The sequence below is a fragment of the Lissotriton vulgaris genome, chromosome 7, assembly GCF_964263255.1.
Source record: "Lissotriton vulgaris chromosome 7, aLisVul1.2, whole genome shotgun sequence".
Taxonomy (NCBI): domain Eukaryota; kingdom Metazoa; phylum Chordata; class Amphibia; order Caudata; family Salamandridae; genus Lissotriton; species Lissotriton vulgaris.
The window spans coordinates 177,990,417-178,006,140 of record NC_141695.1 but is presented as its reverse complement, the minus strand read 5'-3'; the positions used below and the strand labels follow the sequence as shown (position 1 = coordinate 178,006,140).

Sequence of the window (15,724 nt, the reverse complement as noted above, 5' to 3'; positions counted from 1 at the left end):
TTTGAGACACAACCTCTTCAGCATCTCCCTCTGTGAGAGCCTCAATCAACTTCTCCCCATACATTGAGGTTCTGTCTTTTAAATTTAGGATGCAAGGAAATCTCAAGTCTGGTCTCCTTTGTCAAGATATAAGGCCAGGCTAACCCAACATGTTCCAGAAACTTGTCGAAAAAATGTGACAAATACAGATAAGTAGGATCTGAGTAGACTTTGTTGTGCTTCTTAAACTTTTTTACTTCTCGATCCAACGTATTCTGTTGTGGGGTTTTCTATTAATTTCAGGAATGGACAAATATAGAGGTAGGGCAGCCGATATTATCCTAGGTGATATTTGATTAAAGGGCATTGACTAAAATTTAATTGAACATTGTGTCATATGTTGTAATCCAGTCGAAGAAAGAATAGCCCATTTTGGTTTAAATAATTTTGCTTGGTGTCTGTTCGGCACATAGGGCATGGCGGAAATTCAAAAATTTCCTTCTGTCATTTAAAGCCTGCGCTTAGAATTTTTTTCCAGCTTTCGTGGCATGGACGATGTATCTCAAGAATTTCCAAAGAAATCTACAGCCAGATGTATTATCCTCTGCATTGCATATCTTATTCATACCCGTATATACCTATTCTTGCATGTAAAAGTTCTAACAGGAGCATGCTGAAGTCCTGACTGTTTATGTTGTCAGCTTTCTGTGTATGTCTGTTTGTGTGTATCAGGTGTCATCAGAGTAGTCCCAAAACACAGCCATACAACCGATCACTTTAAATGTCTATGAACATTGTTGCTCATCCACCATTAGCAAATAGATGATCAATTTAATTCAATGCAAAATCCTATAAGAACTTTCTCCCCAGGAACACAAAATAACAGAAAAGGAATACACCAAACCTAGCAGCCCGCAAGAGGTTGTCTTCACAAGGAAATCTCTGTGTGATTAGGGGGAAATTTGTAGTGGTTTAAAAAAAATTAAGAGTAAAATAAATAAACAGCAGTTTTGTCAGTTGTCTCTAGCTAGCTCAAGTTTCACAGTGGGCGGAACAAAAATAAATCACACCGGACCCAAAAGTGATACAAACTTTGCACAGTGTTGGAGTGCAATTTACTATCCAATTCAAACTAGGATTTCCATTGGAAAGTTCCCCAAAGTATAGCAAAGCTGCGTCAAGGTGTCCCATGAGTGGCACATGTGCGTTCTCATGCAATCACCAATGTGTGCTGCATTGCTGCATTGTAGAACACATATACAAAGTGTGAAAAGTCTTAAAAGATATTTATTTTTTCTACTGGAAGAATCCCTTTCCAGCACAGGACCTGGGCTTTAGGGACCTCACCCACCCATGGCAGTCAAAAGCACGTTATCGATGGAGGACAGAAAAAATGCACCAAATAACTTAGTAGATGTGGCACATTTGTTCTTTCTCTCTTTGACACAGGGCAGTGCAATAACTGTGTGTTGCATCAAATGTTAGTAAATCTGGGCCTAAACATCTTTCCGTGGTCCCTTGGACCAATTGGCCCACTGACTGACTCTGCGTTTCTCACCTGCACCTGCACCTGATAGGGTTACAATGGAAAGGGCCGGGAGCATCCATTATTTCAGCCTATGGTGATGGATGCTTCATCTGTTCTTAACATCTAGAAAGTTGAACCAAATACCCTCCACATTATCTGCGTCCATTTAATCACTTAAGGAGGCAACAATGTATTCAAATATAATTCTAAATAATGTTTGGCGAAAATCTATTATTTTCTTGATGTTTGCAGATTGGTCTGAAAAGCAGGAAAACATCTCCATTAAAAAGGTGCTGGAAGGACGATCTGTCAATATACACTGCTCAGTGGACAGCGCTCCCCTTTCAAACCTGACCTGGATAAAAAGAAAAGAAAATATTTTAGGAGGAAGGAACATTAACAACCTGACATTAAATCTCTCAATCGTAGCATTCGAGAACGAAGGACAGTACTGGTGCGTTGCAAAGAACAAACATGGCATGGCAAACTCTTCCGTATTCATCAGCGTGGAGCGTAAGTATGTGATCTTCTGGAATGTTGTTTGAGGACATATGCAAACAAAACAATGGAATGGAAGCATTTGTAGCTCGTGAGTATTTGACACCTAAAGACTCAAAAAAGATTGTGTATTATTTCTTTATTTTGATATAATGTGCCAATGAACATATTCAAGGGTAGATTTACTAAGATATGCACAACTGTTGCACGACTGGGTAAGAAATGATGCCTCATATTACCAATACGTTGCAAGCTGGTGTCGCCATTGCCCACACAAATAAGTTTCACTAATGTTTGAATAGTTAACCAAGGCAGTAACCCATTATATTCCATTGTGACCAAGAAAAAATGCCAGTTAGCACCTACATCAACTACTTAACAGGTCTATGGTACTGGCATGACAATGTAATACAGCACTGTAATACAGGCTGCAAACTGTCACAAAGCAATAGTATGTAGTTGTGCACTTTGTCATGGCCAGCCTCTTCTCCTCCAGAGCTTGTTCTTTCTCCATTTTCAATCTGCCAAGCTCTAGTTTCAACTTTCTCTCTTCCATCCTGTCCTCCAGCTCCTCTGGGGACAGGTTCCTAGATGACACACTGCTCCATGAACATGGCTGGACTTATACCCCAAGAGGATGTTCTCCCCCTCCCCAAAAGCTAGCATGTCAAGAGCCTCAGACTGGTCTTGCTCCAATTCTCTCTGAGATCCTGACCATTCCTCCTCATTGTCTGTGTGGGTCTGGTGGGGCTTCTTTCCATACTCTCAAAGCTGTTTGGAGCTATGCTTTATTACCACTCCCTTTTGTAAACAACCCTCTCTCCTGGCAATATCCCTTGAACTGGGCCACGGTGTAGCTCTCTAGACTGACCAGCACAAATTATATCTTTTCAGTTGAGGTCACAGACATAACAGTAAAAATGTGAATTGGGAAAACTCTGTAAAAACCAAAAATGTCAAACAGGGCAGAGTGACTTGAATTGGTCCAGATATGGATATGGAATAGTAGTGTGCAGCAAGTCACTGTATGATTCTGCACAAGTACAAGTCTTATCCTCACTGCTGATCACCAATGTTAGAAATTGGGTTTCTGGTTGGTGAAGGTATGCAACCTGACCAGACAGGACCACAATCCTAGTCAAGGTATGTCAGATGCACACCATGAATGAACCTCTGCTCACCCTCTGGTAGGTTGGGTGCAACACTTCAAACAGTAACACAGTGAAAACACCACAAAACATCTCCCCACCAGTTTATAAAATAGCTTATATTTTTATGAACAAAACAAGACTAAAACAACAAAAATCCAATAAGTATAACCAGAGTAATTAATTTTTAAGAAATAAATGGAAATATGGTGCTTAAAAGCTTAACGTGCCAACTGGTTACAATCGATTAATCAATCAAGAGATTGTTTTGTAAAGCGCACTATTCACCCGTGAGGGTCTCAAGGTGCTGGGGAGGAGGGGTGTTGCTACTTCTCTAAAATCCAGGTCTTAATTAGCCTTCTGAAGGTTAGTAGGTCCTAGGTCTGCCGTAGGAGGTTGGGGAGGGTGATCCGGGTCTTGGCGGTGAGGTGGGAGAACGAGTTTCTGCCGGTGGTCGCTCTTCGGATGCGGGGGACGGTGGCAAAGGTGAGGTCAGCGGAGCGGATCTGGCGGTTCGGGGTGTATAAGGTGAGTCGTCTGTTGAGGTATGCTGGGCCGGTGTTCTGGAGTGCCTTGTGTGCACGGGTTAGGAGCTTGAAGCTGATCCTCTTGTTGACGGTAAGCCAGTGCAGGTCTGTCAGGTGGGGTGTGACATGGCTGTGGCGAGGGATGTCGAGGATCAGGCGTGCAGAGGGGTTCTGTATGGGTTGTAGACGTTTCAGGAGTTTGGCTGAGGATCCTACATAGATGACGTTTCCGTAGTCCAGCCTGCTGCTGACTAAGGCCTGGGTGACCATTCTTCTTGTTTCAGTGGGGATCCACCTATAGATCTTGCGGAGCATGCAGAGGGTGTTGAAGCAGGGGGATGAGACGTAATTGTTATGTTATGTAAAAATATTTCTTAAGCGCAACTAACACCTGGTGGTTTCATGGCGCTGTGAGCATAAGATAACAGATCAGGAGGGGACTCAGTTGTGTGCTTTACGGAACAGGTGGGTTTTAAGAAGGGACCTAAAGTGGGTGTAGGAGACAGTAAACCTAAATTCTGAGGGGAGTGCATTCCAAAAGGATGGGGCTAGAAAGGAGAATCTAAGCCCTCCATGTTTCTTGCGTTTAAAAGTAGAGGTCTTAAGTAGGGCCAGGAGGGAAGAACGAAGGTTGCGGGACAGAGCATAATGGTGAAGTAAAGAAGAGATGAATGACGGGCCAAGACCAGCTAGGGCTTTGAAGATGATACAGCCTAGTTTAAAATAACAGCGTTCTGCTACGGGGAGCCAATGGAGGGTCTTCAGCAGGGAACGCACATGCTGATGCCTGGGCTGGTGAAAAATCAACTGTGCAGCCTGGTTCTGAACCAGCTGTAGTCGATTCAGTTGATAGGTGGGAATGCCAGCATAAAGTGAGTTGGCGTAGTCTATTCTAGAAATAACCAAAGCCAAAAGGGTCAAGGTGAGGCCATCAGTAGTGAGGAAACGAGCAATTTTACGAATTTTGCATAAATGAAAGAAGCTGGAAGAGACTACAGCATTGATCTGGGGCTTCATCATTGACTTGCTTTGTCATGGAGAGTGTTGAGTGGAGGATAAACCCAAGGTTGTGTGCGTGGTCGGCGGGTGTTGGTGCTGCTCCCAGTGTGGTCGGCCACCAGGAGTCGTCCCAGGCTAAGGGGGTGGACCCAGAGATGAGGACCTCCATTTTATCGGAGTTCAACTTCAGACCGCTGTTCTTCGTCCACTCAGCGGTGGCTTTCATTCCTTCGTGGAGGTAGGTTTTGCCAGTGAGGGGGTCCTTGGTGAGGGAGCGGATCAGCTGGGTGTCGTCTGAGTAAGAGATGATGTTGAGTTTGTGCAGTCGAGCGACGTGGGTGAGCAGTGCTGTGTAGACAATGAACAATGTTGGGCTGAGGGATGATCCTTGGGGTACGCAGCAGATGATCTCAGAGGGTTTGGAATGGAAAGGAGGAGGCGGATGTTCTGGGTTCAGCCGGTGAGAAAGAAGGTTATCCATTCCAAAGCCTTGTCACAGATCAATGTGTTGTGGAGGCGAGTGCGTAGGGTGCAGTGGCAGACAGTGTCAAAGGCGGCTGATAGGTCCAGGAGGATGAGGACCGCGGTTTCACCGCAGTCCAGCAGGGCCTTGATGTCATTAGTGGCAGTGATGAGGGCAGATTCGGTGCTGTGGTTTCTGCGTAACCTAGACTGGGACGGGTCCAGGACGCTGTTCTCCTCGAGGTAGCGTGTCAGCTGTCTGATGACAGTTTTCTTGATGACCTTTGCCGGAAACGGGAGCAGGGAGATGGGCCGGAAGTTCTTGAGGTCCCTCGAGTCCGCCTAGGGTTTCTTGAGTAGGGCATTGATCTCGGCGTGCTTCCATCTCTCCGGGGAGGTTGCGGTCTCGATGGAGATGTTGATGGCCTAGCGGAAATGGAGTGCGATAGTGGCGCCAGCTTTGTTGAAGATGTGGAGCGGGCCTGGGCCTGATGGAGAGCTGGAGTGGATGGTGTTCATGATTTTGATGGTGTCGTTGTTGTTTATGTTGGTCCAGGTGAGAAGGGGGTTGATGTGGGTTGTGGCCGTGGGGTCTGGGGTGTCAGTCGCTGTCGAGGCAGTCAGGTTGTTGAAGCTGTTGTGAATGTCTGCGATGTTGCGATGGAAGAAGGTGGCAAGGGAGTCGCAGACGTCTTGCGATGTCGTTAGAGTTGGAGAGTTCCTTCACGATGTCGAAGAGCTCGTTGCTGTTGTGTGCATTGTTGTCGAGGCGGTCCTAAAAAGAGGCCCTTTTGGCGGATCTGATGAGGCAATGGTGTGTGTGGTGATGGCGTTCTTGTGGGTTCCGTAGCTGTCCGGTGTCTGTTCGCTGTGCCATTCCTTCTCTAGTTTTTGGCAGGTTTGCTTTGAGGCTTGGAGGTCCGCGGTGATCCAGCTGGCTTTCTTGTCAGTGTGTCTGTTGGAGGGTTTCTTGATCGGGGAGAGAGTGTTGGTGCAATCGTCGATCTAGCGCCTGAGGTTGCGGGCAGCAGTGTTGGGGTCGGTGGGTTTGACGAGTGGGCTTTGGGCGAGGGTCGTGTTTAGCTGGTTTTCAGTGATTTTGCTACAGCTGCGGCGGGGAATCTGTTGAGTGCGGTGGTGGGTGGTGCGTTTCCAGAAGGTGAGGTGGATGCAGAGATGGTCAGTCCAGTGGAGTTCGGTGGTGTGGCTGAAATAGACGTGGGGGCTTGCGGAGAAGATGCAGTCAAGCGTGTGGCCGGCAGAGTGGGTGGGTGTTGTGACAAGCTGTCTGAGACCGAGGTTGGTGAGGGTGTCAATCAAGGAAGTGGAGTTGGTGTCATTGTTGTTCTCGAGGTGGAAGTTTAGTTGGATGTAGTCTGTGGAGGCAAGGGCGTGAGTGCTGACGAAGTTGGAGATGGAGTCGCTGAACTGAGCCTAGAGTTTGGGGGGTCTGTAGACAAGAGTTCCTCTGAGGGTCATTTTGGGATCAATGTGGATCTGGAAGTGCAGGTGTTCGGTGGTGCTGAGGGTGTCGTCGGTGCTGGTTGAGACCCTGAGGGTGCTCTTGTGGATGATGGCGGTTCCACTTCCTACTCAGTTGGTGCGGTCACTGCGGGTGATCTGGTAGCCGTCCGGGATCGTTATGGCGATGTCGGGTGCTTAGGAGGGGTTCATCTAGGTCTCTGTCAGAAAGGTGATGTCCGGGGAGGATGTGTTGAGCAGGTCCCAGAGTTCGACGGCGTGTTTGAGTGCGGAGCGGGTGTTAAGTAGAATGCATCTGAGGTGGTTGCATCCTGTCACAGTGAGCGGTATGACTGCTTGGAGGTTGGTGAAGCTGCAGCTCCGGCAAGAGAAGGGTCCTTTGGTGTGCTTTGGGGCGTCCAGGAAGCAGGAGTGCTGTTGTCCGGTGTTGAGTGCGTGGAGGGTGCTGACGGTGTAGTGGCAGCTTTCGGTGTAGCGTTCGTGAGGGCCAGGGGGTCTGGCGCTGGGCGCAGTCCAGGCCTCGACGGGCTTGCCTTAGGCGCACAGCTGTCAGAATTTGTAGGGGAGGGGGGAGGCAGGAGCAGCTGGGAGGCAGAAGCTGGTCGGGAAACAGAGTGAAAAAAACTGCGGGAATACAAGAACACGCTGGGGAGGAGGGGTGTTGCTACTTCTCTAAAATCCAGGTCTTAATTAGCCTTCTGAAGGTTAGTAGGTCCTAGGTCTGCCGTAGGAGGTTGGGGAGGGTGATCCGGGTCTTGGCGGTGAGGTGGGAGAACGAGTTGCTGCTGGTGGTCGCTCTTCGGATGCAGGGGAGGGTGGCAAAGGTGAGGTCAGCGGAGCGGATCTGGCGGTTCGGGGTGTAGAAGGTGAGTCGTCTGTTGAGGTATGCTGGGCCGGTGTTCTGGAGTGCCTTGTGTGCACGGGTTAGGAGCTTGAAGCTGATCCTCTTGTTGACGGTAAGTCAGTGCAGGTCTGTCAGGTGGGGTGTGACATGGCTGTGGCGAGGGATGTCGAGGATCAGGCGTGCAGAGGGGTTCTGTATGGGTTGTAGACGTTTCAGAAGTTTGGCTGAGGATCCTACATAGATGACGTTTCCGTAGTCCAGCCTGCTGCTGACTAAGGCCTGGGTGACCATTCTTCTTGTTTCAGTGGGGATCCACCTATAGATCTTGCGGAGCATGCAGAGGGTGTTGAAGCAGGAGGATGAGACGTAATTGTTATGTTATGTAAAAATATTTCTTAAGCGCAACTAACACCTGGTGGTTTCATGGCGCAGTGAGCATAAGATAGCAGATCATGAGGGGACTCAGTTGTGTGCTTTACGGAACAGGTGGGTTTTAAGAAGGGACCTAAAGTGGGTGTAGGAGACAGTAAACCTAAATTCTGAGGGGAGTGCATTCCAAAAGGATGGGGCTAGAAAGGAGAATCTAAGCCCTCCATGTTTCTTGCGTTTAAAAGTAGAGGTCTTAAGTAGGGCCAGGTGGGAAGAACGAAGGTTGCGGGACGGAGCATAATGGTGAAGTAAAGAAGAGATGAATGACGGGCCAAGACCAGCTAGGGCTTTGAAGATGATACAGCCTAGTTTAAAATAGCAGCGTTCTGCTACGGGGAGCCAATGGAGGGTCTTCAGTAGGAAACGCACATGCTGATGCCTGGGCTGGTGAAAAATCAACTGTGCAGCCTGGTTCTGAACCAGCTGTAGTCGATTCAGTTGATAGGTGGGAATGCCAGCATAAAGTGAGTTGGCGTAGTCTATTCTAGAAATAACCAAAGCCAAAAGGGTCAAGGTGAGGCCATCAGTAGTGAGGAAATGAGCAATTTTACGAATTTTGCATAAATGAAAGAAGCTGGAAGAGACTACAGCATTGATCTGGGGCTTCATCATTGACTTGCTTGGTCATGGAGAGTGTTGAGTGGAGGATAAACCCAAGGTTGCGTGCGTGGTCGGCGGGTGTTGGTGCTGCTCCCAGTGTGGTCGGCCACCAGGAGTCGTCCCAGGCTAAGGGGGTGGACCCAGAGATGAGGACCTCCATTTTATTGGAGTTCAACTTCAGACGGCTGTTCTTCGTCCACTCAACGGTGGCTTTCATTCCTTCGTGGAGGTAGGTTTTGCCAGTGAGGGGGTCCTTGGTGAGGGAGCGGATCAGCTGGGTGTCGTCTGAGTAAGAGATGATGTTGAGTTTGTGCAGTCGAGCGACGTGGGTGAGCAGTGCTGTGTAGACAATGAACAATGTTGGGCTGAGGGATGATCCTTGGGGTACGCAGCAGATGATCTCAGAGGGTTTGGAATGGAAAGGAGGAGGCGGATGTTCTGGGTTCAGCCGGTGAGAAAGAAGGTTATCCATTCCAAAGCCTTGTCACAGATCAATGTGTTGTGGAGGCGTGTGCGTAGGGTGCAGTGGCAGACAGTGTCAAAGGCGGCTGATAGGTCCAGGAGGATGAGGACCGCGGTTTCACCGCAGTCCAGCAGGGCCTTGATGTCATTAGTGGCAGCGATGAGGGCAGATTCGGTGCTGTGGTTGCTGCGTAACCTAGACAGGGACGGGTCCAGGACGCTGTTCTCCTCGAGGTAGCGTGTCAGCTGTCTGATGGCGGTTTTCTTGATGACCTTTGCCGGAAACGGGAGCAGGGAGATGGGCCGGAAGTTCTTGAGGTCCCTCGAGTCCGCCTAGGGTTTCTTGAGTAGGGCATTGATCTCGGCGTGCTTCCATCTCTCCGGGGAGGTTGCGGTCTCGATGGAGATGTTGATGGCCTAGCGGAAATGGAGTGCGATAGTGGCGCCAGCTTTGTTGAAGATGTGGAGCGGGCCTGGGCCTGATGGAGAGCCGGAGTGGATGGTGTTCATGATTTTGATGGTGTCGTCGTTGTTTATGTTGGTCCAGGTGAGAAGGGGGTTGATGTGGGTTGTGGCCGTGGGGTCTGGGGTGTCAGTTGCTGTCAAGGCGGTCAGGTTGTTGAAGCTGTTGTGAATGTCTGCGATGTTGCGATGGAAGAAGGTGGCAAGGGAGTCGCAGACGTCTTGCGATGTCGTTAGAGTTGGAGAGTTCCTTCACGATGTCGAAGAGCTCGTTGCTGTTGTGTGCATTGTTGTCGAGGCGGTCCTAAAAAGAGGCCCTTTTGGCAGATCTGATGAGGCGATGGTGTGTGTGGTGATGTGTTCTTGTGGGTTCCGTAGCTGTCCGGTGTCTGTTCGCTGTGCCATTCCTTCTCTAGTTTTCGGCAGGTTTGCTTTGAGGCTTGGAGGTCCGCGGTGATCCAGCTGGCTTTCTTGTCAGTGTGTCTGTTGGAGGGTTTCTTGATCGGGGAGAGAGTGTTGGTGCAATCGTCGATTTAGCGCCTGAGGTTGCGGGCAGCAGTGTTGGGGTCGGTGGGTTTGACGAGTGGGCTTTGGGCGAGGGTCGTGTTTAGCTGGTTTTCAGTGATTTTGCTAAAGCTGCGGCGGGGAATCTGTTGAGTGCGGTGGTGGGTGGTGCATTTCCAGAAGGTGAGGTGGATGCAGAGATGGTCAGTCCAGTGGAGTTCGGTGGTGTGGATGAAATAGACGTGGGGGCTTGCGGAGGAGATGCGGTCAAGCGTGTGGCCGGCAGAGTGGGTGGGTGTTGTGACAAGCTGTCTGAGACTGAGGTTGGTGAGGGTGTCAATCAAGGAAGTGGAGTTGGTGTCATTGTTGTTCTCGAGGTGGAAGTTTAGTTGGATGTAGTCTGTGGAGGCAAGGGCGTGAGTGCTGACGAAGTTGGAGATGGAGTCGCTGAACTGAGCCTAGAGTTCGGGGGGTCTGTAGACAAGAGTTCCTCTGAGGGTCATTTTGGGATCAATGTGGATCTGGAAGTGCAGGTGTTCGGTGGTGCTGAGGGTGTCGTCGGTGCTGGTTGAGACCCTGAGGGTGCTCTTGTGGATGATGGCGGTTCCACTTCCTACTCAGTTGGTGCGGTCACTGCGGGTGATCTGGTAGCCGTCCGGGATCGTTATGGCTAGGAGGGGTTCATCTAGGTCTTTGTCAGAAAGGTGATGTCCGGGGAGGATGTGTTGAGCAGGTCCCAGAGTTCGACGGCGTGTTTGAGTGCGGAGCGGGTGTTAAGTAGAATGCATCTGAGGTGGTTGCATCCTGTCACAGTGAGCGGTATGACTGCTTGGAGGCTGGTGAAGCTGCAGCTCCGGCAGGAGAAGGGTCCTTTGGTGTGCTTTGGGGCGTCCAGGAAGCAGGTGTGCTGTTGTCCGGTGTTGAGTGCGTGGAGGGTGCTGACGGTGTAGTGGCAGCTTTCGGTGTAGCGTTCGTGAGGGCCAGGGGGTCTGGCGCTGGGCGCAGTCCAGGCCTCGACGGGCTTGCCTTAGGGGCACAGCTGTCGGCATTTGTAGGGGAGGGGGGAGGCAGGAGCAGCTGGGAGGCAGAAGCTGGTCGGGAAACAGAGTGAAAAAAACTGCGGGAATACAAGAACACAACGAGGGGGCACACTGAGAAAGGACCTCAGAAAACAGTATCAGACACAAGTACAATTAAAGCAGGCTCACAGGAAACAGTACAATAATAGAAATACTTATGCAAAACGGGTTCAGAGAGGGTGAGAACCCTACCGCGGATGGTGGCTGAGTTTGTGGGTGACGGAGATGCCACTGTGCTGTCAGGGAGAGTGATATCCTGGAACAAGGTCTGAGACTCACGTGCGCTCCCCTGGAGTGGTCGGCATTTGTAGGGGATGGGGGAAGGACGATCAGCTGGGAGGTGGGAGCGGGGTGAGAAACGGTGTGAAACAAATGGCGGGAATACAAGAACACAACGAGGGGGCGTACTGAGAAAAGACCTCTGAAAACAGTATCGGACACAATTACAATTAAAGCAGGCTCACAGGAAACAGTAGAATCATGGAAATACTTATGCAAAACGGGCTCAGAGAGGGCGCGAAACCTACCACAGAGGACGGCTGAGTTCGAGGGTGAGCCAGATGCTGTGGTGCTGCCAGAGAGAATAGTATCCTGGACCCAGGTCTGGGATTCACCCAGCACCTTGTTGTGTCATCAATGGATCTGATATATGAGCAGCAAAGGGGTAATGTGTTTTCATTGAGCTTCCAGCTGTAGGCAATGCGTCGTGCACTTGGCAAAAGATCCTTGCACATGTGTCAGAACGGAAGGTGATGCACCATGCAGTTGGCAAGTGATGTACAGGATCCTTGCAGATGCGTCGGTGTCGAGAGAGATGCACCAGCTCTGATCGGAACACAATTGTGGATGTGTGGGTTTTAGCAGTTGCACTACTTTATATCCACTTACAAGGGCCCAGGGCTGGATTGGCACCACTTGGCAGAGCAAGACGTGCAGAAAGCAATGTCCATGTGCTGTTGCAGGATGATGAAGAAGTCTTTGATGTCCCGGAGAGTTAGAAAAGGGGGCAAGCCAGCATGTCCTTGGAGACATTCAGGGTTCAAGTGAAATGGGTTCAGTCCTTCCTCAGCAGGGCAGAGGGTAGCAGGCAGCAGGGCAGTACAGTAGAAAAGCAGTTCTTTCCAAGCAGCAGTCCATCAGAGTGGCAGTCCTTGCAGCACACCAGCAGTCCGTTCTTCTTCATTTCACTGGTCTAGGAGTGAACTAAAGTGGTAGGGTCAGAGACCAGTACTTATAACCAGTTGAGCCTTGGAAATGGGGGTAGATTCAAAGTGGGGCTTTGAAGTGCACAGAGATCCTCCTTTCTTAGCCCTAGTTCTAGACTCACTACAGGGGGATCTACAGCCCCTTGTGTGGGAACAGGACACAGCCTATTCAGGTGCGTCAGCCCCTCCCTCCCATTCTCCCCACGATGACCTATTAGGATGTGGATGGCCCATCATTGACAAGTACGCTCCATTTCTGTGTAGTTGTCTAGAGGTAATGCAGAAAGTTCAGCCGTCACCCACCCCAGACGTGTATTGGAGACAGGCTGCGGGAACACATGGCTAAAACCGGAAAAATGCCATCTTTCTAAAAGTTTTGTAAAACTAAGCAGTTAGGTCCTTGTGGGGCATGGGGTAGGCTGGACCCTATGATATCAGGAAAACAACAAACATTGCCTCCACCACACTTGTTTGCAAAGAAAACTTAATGCAAAGATCAAACCCAAACTACTTAAGTTTGACCCCATATTTTTATTTATACCCTTCTACTTTACGATTCTTTCAGCTCTATTTTTTCCGTATTTCGAGCAAAAAAAGGAAAGGACTGTACATTTGAATATTTACATTAATATACAATGCTATTTACAAACATATTACATTACAAAAAATTAAATTAAATAAACAACATACATCTCAAAAGAGACAATACATCAAACAAACAAGCATCATACATTTATGTTTTTATCTTTGCATTGAATGAACCTATATCCAAAAAAAAAAGGAAAGGACAAAGTCATAAATGGGAATACAATCGCCAGAAAATGATTACTTCTTGCACTAGCACATGCTCGTTTCCACTGTTAATGTTATTGTTTACTCCCGTAGGTGGGCCGACGCATTTCAAATTCAGGGGAACAAGTTCCCGGATTCTCATCAGGGCTTTGTCACTTTTTTGTAACGAACTGATTCATGAACGTTCCAGGTTTCAAAAGAAGGATCAAATCGACCTTTCTATCTGTCTCCTTATTGGCAAGGTCGTGACTCATTGGGTTCAGCAGGGTTAATAATTCCCTCTAGAAACCTGGAAGGTTCATAAATCAGTTTGTTACAGAAAAGTGACAAAGCCCTGATGAGAATCCGGGAACTTGTTTCTCTGGATTTGAAACGCGTAGGCACACCTACGGGAGCAAACAATAACATTAACAGCGGAAACCAGCATGTGCTAGTGCAAGAAGTAATCGTTTTCTGGCGATTGTGTTCCCATTTATGACTTTGTCCTTTCCTTTTTCTTTTTTTTTGGATATAGATTCATTCAATCCACACTAATATAATAAAGAGAGAGCCCAAACCTTTGAGGCAGGTAATCTCAGGAACCACAGCACCAATCACAACACCCAATACAGCGTTGGAAAGAGCAGTTGCAGCAGAAGGACATAGGCTATGCAGATGCCCACCATATACATTTAAAAGGTTAAAGAATTGTGCCAGCAAAGTAGTCCCTTGTGGGCGTGTCTGCGTTGTGCTGTGGGCGTGTGCTGGGGCGTGACAAACGCTGGGGGCGTGTGGTACGTTCCACCCTTCATGCCATGTCTCATATCGTGTGCTAATCCCACCCTGCTCCCTTTAAATACCCCTGCACTCCATAATCATAACCCACCCGTACTCCTTAAAATACCCCAACACCATTAAACACTAACCCATCTTAACCCTATAAATATACCCTGTACCCCAAAACCCAAACCTATCCCTAAACCCTAAAAATACCCCTGTACCCCAAAACCCAAACCTAGCCCTGAACCCTATAAATACCCCTGTACCTCAAAACCCAAACCTACCCCTAAACCCTGAAAATACCACTGTACTCCAAAACCCAAACCTAGCCCTGAACCCTAAAAATACCACTGTACCTCAAAACCCAAACTTACCCCTGAACCCTAAAATACCTCTGTACCCCAAAGCCCAAACCTAGCCTTGAACCCTATAAATACCCCTGTACCTCAAAACCCAAACCTACCCCTAAACCCTGAAAATACCACTGTACCCCAAAACCCAAACCTACCCCTGAACCCTAAAATACCCCTGTACCCCAAAACCCAAACCTAGCCTTGAACCCTAAAAACACCCCTCTACCCCAAATCAGATAAGAAATGCTATCAAAATGAAATCCTACAAAACAATATACTACTGGCCGGCAGCACTTCATACCCGGACAACGTCGGGACGGGCTGCTAGTACAAAGATAAAAACATAAATGTATGATGTTTGTTTGTTTGATGTATTGTCTTTTTTGAGATATATGTTGTTCATTTAATTTAATTTTTTGGAATGTAATATATGTTTGTAAATAGCATTGTATATTAATGTAATTATTCGAATGTACAGTCCTTTCACTTTTTTTGCTCTAAATACGAAAAAAATAGACCTGAAAAAATCCTAAAGTAGAAGGGTATAAATAAAAATACCGGGTCAAACTTAAGTAGTTTGGGTTTGGGCTTTGCATTAAGTTTTCTTTTCAAACAAGTGTGGTGGAGGCAATTTGTTGTTTTTCTGATCTTTCTAAAAGTGGCATTTTTAAAGATGTAACAGTAAATCCAATTTAGCCTTCAAAGATGATTTTTAATTACACGTCCAATGATACCACTCATCAAAGATCTACTTCTCAATCAGGATTTAGAACTTATAAAGTGTAATAAGGACTTCCCAATGTTAACCGATGAGAGCGGTAGGCTGGTCGGTAGTGAAAAAGGAATTTGGGTGTTTTTCACTACCCGGATTGCAAAACCTAAAAGTGCATGTCCTGCCTTTTGATTACACCGCACTATCTAGGGCTTACCGTAGGGGTGTCTTATATAAATAGAAGGGGAGTTTAAGGATTAACAAGGGATATGAAATGCCAAGTCAACATGGCAGTGTGATGCTCCCTTCAGCCTGCAATGGCGTGCATTGGACGAGTTTTATAGGGTTGCCTAGGTGGGTGTCACAATAAGTGCTGTAGGCCCGCTGTTAGCATTTATTTTGCAGTCCCTGTGTATATAAAATACCACTCTATTTATTTATTTATACAGGATTTGGAATGCGCATGGCTGCCTCAGCGACGAGGCGTCCCAGCGCAGCCAGAGACCAGACAAGAGACAGGGAGACACAGTGAGCGACAGTATCAGATAGTGGGGAACAGCCAAGTTTTTAAGGATTTCCGAAATGTCAGAAGATTAGGGATGGCTCGGATGCTTACTGGAAGGGAGTTCCACAGTTTGGCTGCCAAAAGGCCAAACGAACGACCCCCAGCCCTCGCTTTCTTAACTTGAGGGACACAGACCAGACCATGGTTAGCCGAACGCAGAGCGCGTCTGGGAAAATAGGACTTCAGTGAACCTGATAACGCCATAGGGACTTGCAGCCGCAGAATTTTAAACGCAATGCATAGCACCTTAACCTGAATGCGGGCTTTGATTTATAGCCAGTGCAGCTTCAAGAGCACCTGGGCCACTGAGTGAGATCTTGGGAGTGCCACTAGCA

The 15,724-nt window shown here is 48.1% G+C and overlaps 1 protein-coding gene across 1 annotated transcript in view; it reads left to right on the top strand.

Moving 5' to 3' along the window:
* The first annotated feature begins 1,629 nt into the window (after window positions 1–1,629).
* LOC147701132 (sialic acid-binding Ig-like lectin 10) overlaps window positions 1,630–15,724 on the top strand; it is a 78,386-nt gene continuing 64,291 nt past the window's right edge. The window contains exon 1 of the mRNA XM_086928584.1: window positions 1,630–2,020. Within this exon, the coding sequence (XP_086784710.1) occupies window positions 1,696–2,020 (325 nt within the window). The 5' untranslated portion in view covers window positions 1,630–1,695. The remainder of the gene's footprint in view (window positions 2,021–15,724) is intronic.